The sequence below is a fragment of the Notolepis coatsorum genome, assembly GCF_963971535.1.
Source record: "Notolepis coatsorum genome assembly, chromosome: 9".
In the NCBI taxonomy this organism is placed as follows: Eukaryota; Metazoa; Chordata; class Actinopteri; order Aulopiformes; family Paralepididae; genus Notolepis; species Notolepis coatsorum.
In genome coordinates this window covers 142362354-142380796 of record NC_140173.1, presented here as the reverse complement: position 1 = coordinate 142380796, position 18443 = coordinate 142362354, and the positions used below count along the sequence as shown (strand labels likewise).

The 18443-nt window shown below is 41.6% G+C and overlaps 1 protein-coding gene across 3 annotated transcripts; it reads left to right on the top strand.

Moving 5' to 3' along the window:
* Positions 1 to 1654: 1654 nt before the first annotated feature.
* Positions 1655 to 4783, top strand: LOC311234003 (uncharacterized protein). 3 transcript variants are annotated; one of them, XM_084321079.1, is made up of 5 exons: positions 1655 to 1783; positions 1964 to 1993; positions 4008 to 4181; positions 4320 to 4424; positions 4563 to 4783. In XM_084321079.1, exons 1-5 carry the CDS (start codon positions 1774 to 1776, stop codon positions 4691 to 4693), a joined length of 450 nt encoding a protein of 149 aa, XP_084177205.1. In that variant the 5' UTR covers positions 1655 to 1773; the 3' UTR covers positions 4694 to 4783. The 3 variants fall into 3 exon arrangements, with proteins under 3 accessions (XP_084177205.1, XP_084177206.1, XP_084177207.1); XM_084321080.1 differs by having other exon boundaries at positions 1660 to 1783; positions 4320 to 4435; XM_084321081.1 differs by lacking the exon at positions 4320 to 4424 and having other exon boundaries at positions 1660 to 1783.
* Positions 4784 to 18443: the final 13660 nt, after the last annotated feature.

Genomic DNA, 18443 nt, shown 5'->3' with positions numbered 1-18443 from the left:
TTTTTTACCGATACCGATATACCGATATTGTCCAACTCTTAATTTCCGAGACCGATATCAACCGATACCGATATATGCATTTTTATAATTTCAGGTAATTAACATTACATATCTCTTGTTGTGGAATTAACACAACAGTATGCATACTTTTGACAATAAATAAAATCAGAATTTGTTTTTACTTGCTTGCCTGGGTAAATAAAGGTTATAGAAATGTAAAAAAAAAAATTGAAAACCCATACCGATATTTTCCGATATCACATTTTAATGCCGATATCGGCCGAGAATATCGGACATCCCTACCAAAAACCCATACCGAACCGTGACTTCAAAACCGAAGCGGCGTGTCCTTGAGCAAGACACTTGATCCCTAATGCTCCTGATGAGCAGGTTGGCACCTTGCATGGTTGCCTCCGCCGTTGGCGTGAATGATGGGAACAAACAATAGTGATAGTAATAATAGCTTTGGATAAAAGCGCTATATAAATGCACCATTTACCATTTATTCCAGTGAGAATACTGGTTAAAACCGCTAGCTATAGCTGCACTAACGTTAAGTCGGTTGGTTGTCGCTACTGATGTTAATGTTGTCAATGATGGGACGGTAACGTTACAGCCGGATGCCTCTGACCACAGAAGAACAATGTTCTGTGTGCGTTGCATTGTGCGACGGCTTCATGAAAGTCCCCCCCACTCGTTCTTCGACAATCCTGGTTTAAGCAGGGAGACTGAATCTGAATGTACTCTACCAGAAGAAGGATTTGTTTGTTCAGTGGACGTATGACTAGATAATTAACCAGCTGTCCCAAAAGGAATAGCGTTCTTTAATTTAAGCTCTCGTTTAAATAAAACTAATTTGGATGTTCTAGCTCAAACATTTAAATACAACTCATTTGGATGTTCTAGTTCAAACATTTAAATACAACTCATTTGGATGTTCTAGTTCAAACATTTAAATAAAACTAATTTAGATGTTCTAGCTCAAACATTTAAATAAAACGAATTGGATGTAACCGCTCAAACATTTAAATACAACTCATTTGGATGTAACCGTTCGTCACTCATTCTTAAACTGGAAGCGCGTTCTCGCACACCTGAATTTGCATACAAGACACGTCCCGCCAGCTCCAAGGACCGTGTGCAGTGTTGCCAGATTGGGCTGTTTCACGCCCCCACGTGTGCAGTGTTGACAGATTGGGCTGTTTCACGCCCCCACGTGTGCAGTGTTGACAGATTGGGCTGTTTCACGCCCCCACGTGTGCAGTGTTGACAGATTGGGCTGTTTCACGCCCCCACGTGTGCAGTGTTGCCAGATTGGGCTGTTTCACGCCCCCACGTGTGCAGTGTTGCCAGATTGGGCTGTTTCACGCCCATGTGTGCAGTGTTGCCAGATTGGGCTACTTTTTATTTGATTGGGCGGGTAAAAATGGCTTTGGGCTACTTTTTGTGTAATTTGGGCGGTTTCCTGGCTCCCCCGATGAAAAGTTACATAAATGTTTTCACAAACCTAACTCCACAATGAATCGCCCCATCATCTCCAGTTAGAATGGATATGATTGACAGGTATTCTCTACACAATAACAAACGAGGGAGAAGGAGCAGGGAGGGAGGAACCAGATTGACTCTGACACAAAATGATGACGTATACACCAACGTGGCACTTGCACATTTTGTGTCGGAGCTGGAGGCGGAGCGAGCGTCTGGCTAGTCTTGCTAGCAAACTTGCTAGCCCCGCCCGCACCACAAAACCAGCTCTACAGGCAGTAGACGATCATGGATCCGTGTGAGTACAATATCACCGATAGACGATAGTTAACATTCTTTACAAAATCTTGGGTGTATAGACAATTTGCCTTATTAATCAATGTACACGATCATAACAATGTCTCTTTGATACAACATTGGCTACTGTGATCTGATCTCAATTAATTGTAGCTCTGTTTTTTATTCTCTCTTGTTTCAGTAACCATGTTGGGAACAGTGGTGGGGGCAGGTACGAATTGTGTAGTATTTCAAGAGTCAACTGTAATGATTCATTTATCTTTTCAATAATGTTTGTCATTATAAGCATTTATGAAAGGACGACACATCAATCGACACAATATTCAATAAAGATAATTATATTAAATATAATTGCTTTGTTTGTCTGTTATATACCCTAAGCCTCATGGTTACATATAGCACACAGTTTGTTGCATTAATGGAATTATAAAGCAACAAAAAGAAAATTTTACTTTTATTGCTGTTTTTACCTGTTATAACAAAGGAAAACCTCAAACTCTTATGAAGAGGAGAAAAAAGACTGGCTGTGTAGACCTATTTTTAAATAAAACACAGAAGAGGAGACAAAACACTGGTGCGTCTGTATAGACCGACTTTGAAATAAAACCCTGAACTATTCAGGTATATTTGAGTCCTTCCCTTATTTGTGGAACATTTATAAAATTAAAAGTAGACAATAGGAAGTATAAAACAGTGACACACAGGGTACAGTTACAGTGAGTATGCCAGTTTGAACAGGTGAGTTTTGAGTTGGGATTTGAATGTTGTTGTGTAGTCAGACTGTCGGACATGTGGGGGCAGGGAGTTCCAGAGTCTGGGAGCCGAGCAGCTGAAAGCATTTACATATGCCATATGCAAACATTTTCTGATGATACTGCTCTTATCGGTCTCATCAACAAAGGTGATGACCAGGCCGCGTGAATATTAAAGGCAACCAACTTGTGTTCAGCTTTTCGTTCAGCGTTTCTCTGATTGGCCACACGGCCAATCAATCAATCCACTAGCACACGCCCTATAAAAAGGAGATAGACTCATTATTTTGTCCATAGGTGCAATGCCAATTTCTTGGAATTAAACATCGAAAAAACCAAGGAGTTGGTCATCAACTTCAGTAGGAAGAAGGTGAATGTCTCCTGTCATCATTAGGGGGCAGGAGGTTGAAATAGTCCAGTCCTATAGATATCTTGGCATTCACCTGGACGGTAAGCTGGCCTGGAAGCAGAACACAGATTCTGTGTTAAAAAAAAGCCCAGTCTCGGCTTTTTCATTTGAGGAAACTTAGATCCTTCGACATCAGCAGGTCACTTATATGTATTCTATCAAGGTATCCTGGCTGGTGTCCTGTTTAATGCTGTTCTCTGCTGGGGGGGCAGCATCACGGTTTCTGACAAAAAAAACGTATAAATAAAATCATTAAAAAGACTGGCTCAGTGATTGGCCTTCCTCCTGATTCCCTGGAGATCATCATAGCCAAGCGAACCAGAACTAAACTGAACACTATTTTATCTTTTGAAGGCCACCCACTGTTCAGTATTTTCGATGCTCTGCAAAGCTCATTTAGTGATAGATTGTTGATGCCTCAATGCTCTACTAAGCGATTGAGAAGGTCCTTTGTTCCTGCTGCGGTTGCATTTTTTAACGAACACCGATAGCACTGTGTTGAGAGGCTCTCCTATTGTGTTGTGTATGCTGTATTGTATCATGTAACTGTTTCTTTCATGTTTGTATATTTGTATTTGCTCTGTTGGCAAACCATGTTTCCCCTCAGGGATTAAGAAATAAACCATACCATACCAAATGTTTGGCACAAAATTATGGCGCAATGTTTGCCTTCCGGTGTGAAGGAATGCTGCCTCACTTGCTTGGTCAAAGTTTAAAGTCATAAATGTATCATGTGACCATGTGTCGTATGCAGGTCATAGCATTCGGGTGTGCTAGTTAGGATACTCAGGACGAATCAGATGCAAGGCAGCAGATTCAGACAGATTATTCAAACTTTATTTCTTGATGCAGGTGGTTTGAGCAATTTCTAGGAATCCCAACATGTCAACATTATATTTCTGAAGATGTCTCATGATACTCCATGTTCATAAAACCTTTAAAGGTCAGTGATACGTCACAACTCGTAAACTCTGGTAAAAACCTCTGGCTGAATGCACGATGGGTCTTGGGTATGACACCTGCCCAACAAATCTTTGACATTTGTTTTGTTTCACCATTTCAAGGTGCTGCCATAGTTTTGGCCCCTGTTTTGGCCCCTATTGTCTTGGGTGCTGCCGGTTTCACTGCAGCAGGGATCAGTGCCGGATCCTTAGCAGCAAGTATGATGTCATCAGCTGCCCTTGCAAATGCAGGAGGAGTGGCTGCTGGAGGCGTAGTGGCGGCCTTGCAGTCAGCAGGTAAATTATGTGTATGACCTTTTTTCTGAATATCAATCATTTTAGCCTTTGTTAGTGAAATTAAGTATAAATTATATTGTGGGAACAGCAATGAATGTACAAATTGATTGTAACTGATACATGTATTTTTTATTGTAGGCGTGGTTGGCCTATCGGGGGCAGCCACTGCTGCGGTGGGTGGAGCAGTAGGGGGTGGCTGCGCTATATTCTATTCTGGCGTAGTGGCGGCCTTGCAGTCAGCAGGTAAATTATGTGTATGACCTTTTTTCTGAATATCAATCATTTTAGCCTTTGTTAGTGAAATTAAGTATAAATTATATTGTGGGAACAGCAATGAATGTACAAATTGATTGTAACTGATACATGTATTTTTTATTGTAGGCGTGGTTGGCCTATCGGGGGCAGCCACTGCTGCGGTGGCCGGCGCTGGTGGAGCAGTAGGGGGTGGCTGCGCTACTATATTCTATTCTGGCCAGAACATGGTACTTGCTATCCCGTGCTATTTCGGATGAAGACAAAAGAAGGCACAGCAGCACCTCTTGTGTTCCCAGAGTTCCCAAGGGGTCACCTTCCATAATAAATAAAGAGTTACTTGCATTTGATTTGATTTCTCTTGTTTCTGCCAAGCATTAAGTCTGAACCTTTCATCTTAGAATCCAAGTAATGACACAAAGGAAAATGTTTCTATAATTTCTATCAATCTATCTACATTTGAGCATCTAAAACGCTGAGTCACCACTTGAACAATATGGAGGGCGTTTGTGTGAACTGTTTGTCGATGTTTACCATGATTCACTCTATATAAGGCAATTAACAATGAATGAATGAATTATTTTATTTTGAATGTTTACACATACAAATAAATAAACATAAACAAATAATTCTTCGAAAATTTTCACAAATAAACAAATGAAAAGGATAGGTTTGAAGCCGAAGGCTTATAGAGCAACCTACCCCTAATTCAAAAACAAATTCAAAAAAGTTTTAAGTTTTCAAAATATAACAAACAAACAACAACAACAACAAAAAATCAACAAAAACCTATCCAGAAAAGAACAAAAAAAATTAAGTTTGCAAGATAAAACAAACAAACAAGACCTTATTGACTTGATATATATTGCAATAGGGCTGACCCCTATTAGTCGAATAGTCGACTAATCGATCGAAAGGAGCCGTAGTCGACTGCCAACCTCTTAGTCGAATGACAAAATAAAATGATTATTATAATATATATAGCCTATATATATATATTTCTTTTTTTATTTATAAATATTTTTTTATCATTCTTTCCAAAAGAAAAGAGGCCTAGAAGCGTGGCTAACGCTAATGGCATGCATACCAGAGGCTAACTGCCTAAGAAAACAGGCACAGAGGCACTGAAAGAGGATTTCACCCATCTAATGAACACACTAGACTAGACAAATATCAAGATGTATCCATCAGTGGACCAATTGCATGCTTTTGCAGAGGACAAGAAGCCTTCAGTCGACTCCTTCAGACATTAAGCACCCCCCACAGCCCAAATGGGATGAAAAAAAAAAATTACTTTGTGAATGTTATTGGAGAATGTCTTCACAAAAACACTAAAGGCTTATGTCCCGTGGGACCTTCATTTACTACTTTTCACTTTAAATATTTTATAGGAATGTTTGTTCATATTCAAATCAATACATTTTCAATAGCTCCTTTCCGGGAGGGGATGAACAGGAAGCACAAACAATGATTTATATTTAATATATTACACGTTATTTTTCATTTTAAACACAAACACTTAAAATTTGTAATTATTATTTATTTAAAAAAAGGTTATTATATTTTTAGCGGTCGAAATCTACTATAATAGAAAAATCCAAAACCACTTTCCACCAGGGGGGGTGGCGCCCTCTATGGACCAGCCGCCACTGGGAGCTATGAGGACATTTGCTCGTAACTTTTGTCATAAGTCTGTTGGTGCACGAGGTCCAATGATGGTGGAATAATTTCAGCCTGTGAGTTAGTCGACGAAATCCCTTAACTATCTGCCAACTAAAAGTTCCTCAAGTCGAGGCCAGCCCAAGTCCTAACTTTCCATGAGAAATACCAATGTTCTGTAACTCGCCATTGTACTACGAATGAATGAATGAATGCATTTTTTTTGAATGAATGAATGAATTATTTTATTTCGAATGTTTACAAATAAATAAACAAACAAATAATTTTTCGAAGGCTTAAAAATCAACAATCAACAATCAACAAAAAACGTTCCTGAAAAGAACATAAGCCAACATAGGAACATCTAAAATTCATCTGCAATACCAGAGTTTCATGGTAGGAAAAAAAAATATTGTAGGTTAAATTTTACTCTAAGATTCTAGAACCCTGTTTTTAAACATCTTTTTAAACTTAAAAATACTCCTGCTGTTTTTTATTTTATCCGGTATATTGTTCCAGAGTTTCACTCCTTTAACTGACACAGACATACTTTTGAGCGTGGTTCGAGCTCTAGGCTGTTTCAAATTGAGTGTTCTTCTTAAATTATACGTCACTGACCATTAGCACCTTGTGTTTAATGGTGTCCGTCCGTGGCACCGGCTGTACTCTGCCTGCCGCTTGTCTCCTCTTGGAGGAGGAGTGATGGTTACGTGCCTCCTTCCTCCTGCTGTACAAGGTCTGCAGGTTCAATTTGGATCCAATTAAATGGGGGAATTATAAAAAAAAATAATGTACAGGCGGGAGTGGGAAAGCAACCCAGAGTTAAAACAATGGATCGCGTCTGTTCCAGGAGACAACACAAAAGCCTGCTTCAAATACTGCAATGTGCAGCTCAGAGCCCAACTGAGTGACATAAAGACCCATGCAGAGACACAGCGATCCAGATCAGAACCTCTGCAACAAACTCAATGTAAAAGTCAATCTCATCTACTGTAGCGATGGGTAGAAAAGTTTCATGCTTTTTATTGTAAAGGTCGGCAAGGAACCAAGATCTTACCTCATGCATGAGAAATCGCAGACATATCCTACCTGTAGCCGAGCCACTTCCAGGACAGTCCGGCGATGCCGACCGGCTGCACTTCGGTCCAGCTGTAGAGGAACTCCACTCCCACTGCAGACTAGGGACCCAAGCTCACAGACAGTGAGACACCCCTAGCTCCAGAGCCTGTAGCTCTGATGCCCACACACGTGTAACGGGTGTAAAACTCACTCCCCAGAGGCATCCAAACTGAGCGCTTAGAAGGGAATTCCTTTCTTGGCGCAACGGTTTGTGATGTCGCCCGCAGTGCGGACGCCTGGGGTTCGACTCCCACTCAAGGCATGGTCGAATTCGTGGCAGGGGCGAGTTGCCTCTGTTACACACGCACCAGTGAGAGCACATACCAAACAAACACGCTCAGGTCGCAATAGTAGGCCAAACCCCAAATATATGGACTGGGTGGTATGCTGAGCTTGGTGTGGACTTTAGGCACCACACGCTCATTGTTAATTACAGTACACCTGTAGTGTTGTAAAAAAAATATATATATATATAAACTTTGACTGCTGTTTTGATAGGGTTAAGGTCTTTACTCTTGGATACATTTGAAAAAAAATAAAACATTAACCTCTTAACATCCAATGTTAACATGTGGGCCCTCTTGAGGACGATTCGCGATGCGCCACTTTGCAGACCTCTAGGTGGCTCGGGTGTGCATTTATTTTAATACAATATACAAGATTGCCCTTTCAGGTGACAAAATCTGTTCAGCAGTTCTCGAGTTACATGCCGATATGTGAGGCGTGCGCCAAAGTACACATTACCACCCCCGACTCCCGGGGCTCTAGCTCCGTCAATCATTTGGCGATCTCGAAGATCTTTGGACAGGGTTGTAGCCAATGAGTGTGGCTTTCCAATGATACCCCACCTGGGAAAAGCAGGGTCCCCTTATAAGGGGACCTTACAGCTTTCTTTTAGAGAAGAGATATTATTGAATTTGGGGGCAGCTGTAATCCTGTCCCTGCGTTCATCATTGTCGTCATCACGTCAGTCCGCACCCCCTAACACACCAATGACCCTGCTTGGGGCGCTAAATTAATCGCCCTTTAGGCATCATATTTGAATACGCTGATTGGCAAAATCTTGTTGCTAGATGAATTTATGTTGCCATGTGCATTTTTCAATTGGCTGCGTTGCGCACATACCCAGAAGAGGGAGGGGATGAACAGGAAGCATAAACAATGATTTATATTTGATATATTACACGTTATTGTTAATTTTAAACACAAACATACTTAAAATGGGTAATTATTATTTATTTAAAAAAAGGCTATTATATTTTTAGCGGTCGAAATCTACTATAATAGAAAAATCCAAAACCACTTTCCACCGGGGGGGGGGGGGGGGGGGGCGGGCTCTATGGACCAGCCGCCACTGGGAGCTATGAGGACATTTGCTCGTGACTTTTGTCGTAAGTCTGTTGGTGCATGAGGTCCAATGATGGTGGAATAATTTCAGCCTGTGAGTTAGTCAACGAAATCCCTTAACTATCTGCCAACTAAAAGTTCCTCAAGTCGAGGCCAGCCCAAGTCCAATAACTTTCCGTGAGAAATACCAGTGTTCTGTAACTCGCCCACCATTGTACTACGAATGACAAATTCTAAAAAGTTAAAGTTTGCAAGATAAAAAAAAAAAAAAAAATCAACAATCAACAAAAAACTTTCCTGAAAAGAACATAAGCCAACATAGGAAAATCAAAAATGTATCTGCAATACCAGAGTTTCATGGTAGGAAAAAAAAATAATATTGTAGGTTAAATTTTACTCTAAGATTCTAGAACCCTGTTTTTAAACATATTTTTAAACTTAAAAATACTCCTGCTGTTTTTTATTTTATCCGGTATATTGTTCCAGAGTTTCACTCCTTTAACTGACACAGACATACTTTTGAGTGTGGTTCGAGCTCTAGGCTGTTTCAAATTGAGTGTTCTTCTTAGATTATACGTCACTGACCATTAGTACCTTGTGTTTAATGGTGTCCGTCCGTGGCACCGGCTGTACTCTGCCCGCCGCTTGTCTCCTCTTGGAGGAGGAGTGATGGTTACGTGCCTCCTTCCTCCTGCTGTACAAGGTCTGCAGGTTCAATTTGGATCCAATTAGAGGCGCACAAGAGTCAGACCTGCATTATGAATGTAAATGCCTCGGCCAAAAGAAGGTAATGGTTACATACATATTGAGCGAAGGCTCAGGCCTTTTTGTCTACTATTGTTCTGCTCCAGGGACGTGCACAGGACTTTAGAGGGGCAGGTGCTCAAAGGCTGAAAAGGGCACTATACCTGTGTATGTACGATTTTTGGGGGCCCTTTTTGGGTGGGGCGGGGACCCGCTTTTTATGCTTTTTGGGGGGTTTTGGTGATCAAATATTGAATATTCAACTATAATAATAATCAGTGCAGGAGCTCACTTATCCTTGAAAGACACTTTTATCACTGACTTAAAAGGCCCATACATCTCCATAAATGTTCAGGGGGGAGGGAATAAGTGCTTATCCTACAGACCCCAAGAAGTGCTGTATATTCTGTATTGTTTAATATAAATGCATTTTTTATTCCAATCCCGATTTGTATTTGAGATTCCCAAATCCCATCGGACTTGACTTCTTCGTGTCCCTCAATGAGTGTAATACCAGCATTCAACTGTATGCGCCACAGCGGTTTCTATCATCATCATCATCACCCACGCTATGCATAAAATATCCGCGGAGAGGCACGCTGAGGAGGCCGTGCAAACTGCAATGGAATACGGGGCATCGCTCTCTCTTGACCTAATATTTTATCCTGACATTTTTCAGTTAGAAGTGCAGTCTAAAAAAATCTTTTTTTTACCGCAGCAGCTCACGCAGGTATGGGGCAACATAGTCACGTGACTCAGTTGGTATTGCTGATTTGCTCTTTGTATACAGCGAACAGGTCTATAGGTTTGTTCTCTATAGGTTCTCACTATGGTCACTAAGGTAGCTACTGGGATGCAAATATGAAGCTGTACTGTATAATGAACACAATCTCCCATGCAATAAAAAATATTTGCCCCCACTCTGAATAATGTTAATCAGAGAAATAACAGAACTAATTAATTACAGTTCTACTGATGACAGGCTTCACCTAAATTCCCAGAGAATTAAAAATGGACAGATCACGTATAGTCACTACATTTTCAACACTATGTATATTTATTTATTCAAACACACACCTCATGTTGAATCAAACACTGAAATAAAATAAAATAAAAAATAAAATACCTGGGGTTTTAGTTCTCAATGTTCATGGTACCAGTAACAGTTGGTGCACGTGTTGGAGCTCAATTCAATCGATTAAGAAAAGGTTCCTTACTCATGGTCACAGTCTGATACAACGACCATCCTTGGAACTTGAGGTTCTGATATGATTTGATTAATATATCTGCAAAATTGTATCCCACTTTATGCTTTGCTCTTGCTGCTTGTTTTACACTGATTTTACGTCTTATTTCTTACTGATGTAAAGCACTTTGAACTGCAATCCCCTGTATGAAAAGTGCTATACAAATAAAGTTGTTATTATTATTATTATTATTATTATTATTATTATTATTATTATTATTATTATTATTATTATTATTATTATTATTATTATTATTATTATTATTATTATTATTATTATTATTATTATTATTTTATTATTATTATTTTATTATTATTATTATTATTATTATTATTATTATTATTATTATTATTATGATTATGATTATGATTATTATTATTATTATTATTATTATTATTATTATTATTATTATTATTATTATTATTATTATTATTATTATTATTATTATTATTATTATTATTATTATTATTATTATTATTATTATTATCCTCAGCAGCCAAACTCTCTCCTCACCCCTGAAGTCACCTGGAGAGCCTCCTGCGTGGGCAGCCCACACTGATGCTGCGGGTCAGGTGAGAGCTGGAACAGGAACAACTGAAACAACTCCTTGTCTGTCTGATCTTTTTTCCTCAACTCTCTCTTTCTTTTTCGCTCCATCTCTCGTTGCACTGGCTGCAGTTAAACTATTCAACTAATGTCTACTCAACAACTGCCTCTGCAATATGTAATTGCAGTCCCTTCCTGTGCCCAGACAGCAGCCACGGTTGTCATGAAGTGTCGTGGGGAAAGTTGCTGCCCAGAGCGGTTCCCGTCGGATCAGGGCCTTTTAATCAGTGCCTTGGCCACAACTGGTCAAGCTAAGAGCCCGACCACCCCATACCAACCCCAAGGGAACAGTGGATGTGAGGGCATGAACCAAAATGATCTTGTTTCTGTTGAGTACTCCAGATCCCAAGGCCCACTCCCAGTGGCACCGACGACTACCAGCCTTGGAGCTGACCTTGGAGATCACCATGACCTGGCTCAAAGGAAGGACACAATGTGGAGACCACACATGACTCGTCAAAGTAAAAATGATTGATTTGAAGATTGTTTCTTCTCTGTGTATCTCTGTATGAGGCAGAGATGCACTGATACTTTGATACCTTAATGGATCATTGAATCAATGTGGGCATCCATATTGGACTGCAACTCCATTTATACCACCTGTGTTTGTATCTACTATGTTTGTCCTGATGAAGACCTGTGTCGGCCCAAACATTTTGGCTTGTGTTTTTTAATGTTCGACAAATGAACTAGCCAACAAAAAAGTTTAAAAAAAATTGTGCTACCAGAAAGAAATATAATAATAAATATAGCCGCAAGCGGGTTACCGGGTTTCAAGTAAATATTGATCATTAGGATTGTAAAATAAGTTCTCACACACAGTTCAGCATGTGTTATGAAACATGTCCTGCACGTTTTGTAATGTTTGGACAAAAAAACATTCATGTTATGCCATGCCCTTTTAAACCACACCTCCTGTGTGGGACTGAAAACTAGTTTCCAGTCCGACTGGTTATTGCTACTGGATTATGATGATGACACAGTAGGAGAAGAATGAAAAGAATGCTTTTACAGTAAATTAATGATCCTGACATTTTTCAGTTAGAAGTGCAGTCTAAAAAAATCTTTTTTTTACCGCAGCAGCTCACGCAGGTATGGGGCAACATAGTCACGTGACTCAGTTGGTATTGCTGATTTGCTCTTTGTATACAGCGAACAGGTCTATAGGTTTGTTCTCTATAGGTTCTCACTATGGTCACTAAGGTAGCTACTGGGATGCAAATATGAAGCTGTACTGTATAATGAACACAATCTCCCATGCAATAAAAAATATTTGCCCCCACTCTGAATAATGTTAATCAGAGAAATAACAGAACAAATTAATTACAGTTCTACTGATGACAGGCTTCACCTAAATTCCCAGAGAATAAAAAATGGACAGATCTCGTATAGTCACTACATTTTCAACACTATGTATATTTATTTATTCAAACACACACCTCATGTTGAATCAAACACTGAAATAAAATAAAATAAAAAATTAAATACCTGGGGTTTTAGTTCTCAATGTTCATGGTACCAGTAACAGTTGGTGCACGTGTTGGAGCTCAATTCAATCGATAAAGAAAAGGTTCCTTACTCATGGTCACAGTCTGATACAACGACCATCCTTGGAACTTGAGGTTCTGATATGATTTGATTAATATATCTGCAAAATTGTATCCCACTTTATGCTTTGCTCTTGCTGCTTGTTTTACACTGATTTTACGTCTTATTTCTTACTGATGTAAAGCACTTTGAACTGCAATCCCCTGTATGAAAAGTGCTATACAAATAAAGTTATTATTATTATTATTATTATTATTATTATTATTATCCTCAGCAGCCAAACTCTCTCCTCACCCCTGAAGTCACCTGGAGAGCCTCCTGCGTGGGCAGCCCACACTGATGCTGCGGGTCAGGTGAGAGCTGGAACAGGAACAACTGAAACAACTCCTTGTCTGTCTGATCTTTTTTCCTCAACTCTCTCTTTCTTTTTCGCTCCATCTCTCGTTGCACTGGCTGCAGTTAAACTATTCAACTAATGTCTACTCAACAACTGCTTCTGCAATATGTAATTGCAGTCCCTTCCTGTGCCCAGACAGCAGCCACGGTTGTCATGAAGTGTCGTGGGGAAAGTTGCTGCCCAGAGCGGTTCCCGTCGGATCAGGGCCTTTTAATCAGTGCCTTGGCCACAACTGGTCAAGCTAAGAGCCCGACCACCCCATACCAACCCCAAGGGAACAGTGGATGTGAGGGCATAAACCAAAATGATCTTGTTTCTGTTGAGTACTCCAGATCCCAAGGCCCACTCCCAGTGGCACCGACGACTACCAGCCTTGGAGCTGACCTTGGAGATCACCATGACCTGGCTCAAAGGAAGGACACAATGTGGAGACCACACATGACTCGTCAAAGTAAAAATGATTGATTTGAAGATTGTTTCTTCTCTGTGTATCTCTGTATGAGGCAGAGATGCACTGATACTTTGATACCTTAATGGATCATTGAATCAATGTGGGCGTCCATATTGGACTGCAACTCCATTTATACCACCTGTGTTTGTATCTACTATGTTTGTCCTGATGAAGACCTGTGTCGGCCCAAACATTTTGGCTTGTGTTTTTTAATGTTCGACAAATGAACTAGCCAACAAAAAAGCTTAAAAAAATTGTGCTACCAGAAAGAAATATAATAATAAATATAGCCGCAAGCGGGTTACCGGGTTTCAAGTAAATATTGATCATTAGGATTGTAAAATAAGTTCTCACACACAGTTCAGCATGTGTTATGAAACATGTCCTGCAAGTTTTGTAATGTTTGGACAAAAAAACATTCATGTTATGCCATGCCCTTTTAAACCACACCTCCTGTGTGGGACTGAAAACTAGTTTCCAGTCCGACTGGTTATTGCTACTGGATTATGATGATGACACAGTAGGATAAGAATGAAAAGAATGCTTTTACAGTAAATGTTTTTGATTTAATTCCGCCTGCATGACCCACATACTTTCTTAACCTGAATTCTCTTCACGCCCTGATACTGGCAATAGAGCTTTTCTAACTTCAACTTGACAACATAAACATTGTAAATGGTTCCCTTATGATTATTTCCTATTGTAGTGTAGGGGTTAGTAGGTTGAATGGGTACCATTGATTGGAGAAATGTATACCTGCTCTGCCTCAAGCTATTCTGAGTGGTTCTCCTGCCCTCTGTTAGGGTAGCAGCGTTAACTTGAGCCCAAGAGCAGATCACAGGGAGAGGAGAATGGAGCAGTTTAGGTTGTTTATTCCACAGGTACCACGCAGACAGGGTTATTTGAATGTACAGGAATGTGCAACTGGTGCGAGCAGGAGCACTCCTTTGTGATCTACAGGAACGTCCAGGCGGGTGGTGTCTCAGGAGACAGCGTAGACCGAGTGGCAGGCAGTCCTGGGCACAGGGAGACAAGGGTTAGGGTGATGCAGAGAAACAGACAGGGTAGCGCTAGTATAGGTTACGTCCTCGTACCTATATAGGTGTAGCAACACTCGGACGGTGAGTGGCAGGAACCACAGGGCTCATATCAGCACCGGTGATGACCTGACGAGTCTCAGGTGTGCAGATAGGACTTGGCTGGCAGAGTGTGGAAACTGCCACAGGAAGATGTCCATATAAGGGCGTGGAAGTAGTAGGTGAGAGGGAGGCCCTGGCTGTGATTGTAACACCCGGGGCAAATGGCCCTGAGCCATCGTCTTGTATCTCATCTTGTATACCAACGCTTGCAGTAGTTCTTAGTTCTATTTACTACTTAATTTCACAATTTTCTTATATACTTTGATTCTATCGTCACCATGTATGCATACAGGGACGTGCACAGGACTTTAGAGGGGCAGGTGCTCAAAGGCTGAAAAGGGCACTACACTTGTGTGTATATATTAACGAGCGTGCGTAGCGCGCAAGCACGATTTTAAGGGCCCTTTTCGGGCGGGGGCCTCCTTTTTATGCTTTTTGGGGGGTTTTGGTGATCAAATATTGAATATTGAACTATAATAATCAGTGCAGGAGCTCACTTATCCTTGAAAGACACTTTTATCACTGACTTAAAAGGCCCATACATCTCCATAAATGTTCAGGGGGGAGGGAATAAGTGCTTACCCTACAGACCCCAAGTCTGTATATTCTGTATTGTTTAATATAAATGCATTTTTTATTCCAATCCCGATTTGTATTTGAGATTCCCAAATCCCATCGGACTTGACTTCTTCGTGTCCCTCAATGAGTGTAATACCAGCATTCAACAGCGGTTTCTATCATCATCATCATCACCACCCACGCTATGCATAAAATATATAGGTCCGCGGAGAGGCACGGTGAGGAGGCCGTGCAAACTGCAATGGAATATGGGGCATCTCTCTCTCTTTACCTAATATTTTGATTCTATCCTGACATTTTTCAGTTGGAAGGGCAGTCTATATGCGTAATGGTAAAAAAAAATAAAAATAAAAATCATTATTTTTTTTCAAAAAAGGCACTTTTTTGATGAGGCTCAAAAAGGCAGGTGCTCAGGCACCCCTTGGCCTCTATGTGTGCACGTGCCTGTTCTGCTCTTTTGTCCCAATTATTTCGTTTGCAATAAAGTGTCTGATTTAAGACAACAGTGTACCCATAACTATTAACCTTCAGGAACTATGTGGAAAGTTTGGAGCCCCCCCCCCTAGTTTCTTTAATTGTGCACTGTTGAGTCTGAGCTCGAAACACAAACATGTCATTACCTGCAATGCCCCTGTATTGTTGTGTATTTGACAAATAAATAACTTGAACTTGAACTTCAGAGCAACATTTTATTTAAACTATGTCTATCATTTACTTTTCATGGCAAAAGAAAACCGGAAGAGATGCTACACCGTGAGCAGACAAATCCTGCAAGTGCTGCTGCCCCCCCACCTCACTGTTGATGTCAATGGCAAGTGCTGCCCCCCCCCACCTCACTGTTGATGTCAGTGGACAACGGTGGAAATGGATTTGAATATAGTATTCAGGGAATCCGGGTCCTTTTATTGGCTGTCGATACACGCAAGTGGTTTCATCTCAATGGGATCAGAGCTGTATGTAGGAGTTACTCGGCTGGCAGGGACAGACAGACAGACAGACAGACAGACAGACAGACAGACAGACAGACAGACAGACAGACAGACAGACAGACAGACAGACAGACAGCAGCCTCCTCTGCGTGCGCAAGGGTGTAATGACGATAACGATTGCATTTAAAGGATTCGGCAAGCATCCTAGTTTTCTATGACACATTCAGACCACAGTTCATCTCTCTCACACTCTCTCTCTCTCTCTCTCTCTCTCTCTCTCTCTCTCTCTCTCTCTCTCTCTCTCTCTCTCTCTCTCTCTCACCCTGAAGGCTCATTGAACTACAGCACATTACAATCTGGCCCTCATCTTTATGACATGTCATCTCCTCTCTCAATCTGGACAACGACACCACCTGACTTCCACCCTCTCTCTGCCTCTCTGTCTCTCTGTCTCCGTTTCTTCCTCTTTTTCTCACCCCCCAATCTCTAATTCTCTCTCTCTCTCTCTCTCTCTCTCTCTCTCTCTCTCTCTCTCTCTCTCTCTCTCTCTCTCTCTCTCTCTCTCTCTCTCTCTCTCTCTCTCTCTCTCTCTCTCTCTCTCTCTCTCTCTCTCTCTCTCTCTCTCTCTCATCTCTCTCTCTCTCCTCTCTCTCTCTCTCTCTCTCTCTCTCTCTCTCTCTCTCTCTGTCTCTGTGTCTCTCTGTGTCTCTCTTTCTCTCTCTCTGTGTCTCTCTTTCTCTCTCAATTCAATTAAAAGGGGCTTTATTGACATGGGAAACATACGATTACATTGCCAAAGCCAGTGTCAAAACAATCAAACAGAGATCAGTACAGTACAGATGCAGTACAGTAATCTCTCTCGCTCTGTGTCTCTCTTTCTGTCTCTCTGTGTGTCTCTCTCTTCTCCCCCCCCCCCCCCCCCCACCCCCCCACCCCCCTTGGCATCCTGACACATCGCTGGAATTCTTTTTGAGAATCCAAGCACGGCGGTTGACAGAGGAGAGGACGTGTGCATCATAATGAGGCAACCGGATAACGGGGAGGGGTGGGTGGGGACGGGCTACTGTCAGCACGAAGAACGCCTAGCGCTTAATGTTCGGCAGAGCTCGACTGCGTTTTGAAAGAGCTGTCATTTAGATCCCCGCACGTCAGTTTACCAGGACAGTGCGTTCGACTCTCCCAAATGGATTCGCGATCATCACTCATATTATAAACTCCACTGCCTTCATGTGTGATTTGTTCTCATTCCCGTCCTCGTTACGTGGACCAGAGAGGCCTTGTAGTAGGGCTGCTGTATGACCTGACAGGCTGATGGGAGCTCTGGTGGTACTGCATCCTCACAGCCACCGCATTGGTTTTGCTCATATACTACATGGATGCTTTTAATGTTTCCCATCCATCTCGTGTGCCTAGATGCAGCGCAGACCCTATACAGTGGAAGTGCATTCTAAATAAATGGAGAAAAACGAGAAATAAATTTGGCCAAATTTGTTCTGAAAAAATCATAGAAATATAATTGCTCTTGGGCGGCTAAGTGGCGCAGTGGGCATGGCGCTCGCCACTAACGCAGGAGATGCTGGGTTCGAGCCCAGCTCTCTGCGTTGCTTCCGGCTTGGCTGGTCGTTCACACTAATACAATTGGCAGTATTAGGGGGTGGGAAAGCCGGTGGGTGGGGATCGGACGTTGTGGACAGCGACTCCTACAGGTCGGTTGGTGCGCCTGTACAGCAGAATCAGGAAGTATCGGGGGCAGCGTGAGCCTCCCACGTGTTACTCCTCGCCGCTGAGAGATCGCGCTGTGCAGGTGAAAAGATGCGACGGCTGCCTCCTCGTGTACCGGAGGGGACACGTGAATGCAAGGCTTGGTCCTCACTGCAGCCGACCAGTGGGAGGCATGGCCTAACAGCGTTCGAGACAGGGGAGGAAGAATTGGATAATACGAAAATTGAGATGGGAGAAAAATAGGAAAATGGGGAGGAAAAGTAGATAAAAAAAAATATATATATTGCTTTGTATGTGCTTTTGTACAGATCATATCGGACCGTGCTTTTCTGTTTAGAGCAGGGAAATTGGCCCTTGTGTGTGCTGCTCACACAGAGCTCCATCAAGGAGGCATCACAGAGTGCACAGCCTGCCGTCAGTCAGCTGTACCACCGGTGTGTATTTGTTCCCATGTCATAAATATCCGAGAAATGGCATAAATAGACGAGTCTGTTTTATGAAATATTGAGGCTTGATGCTATAG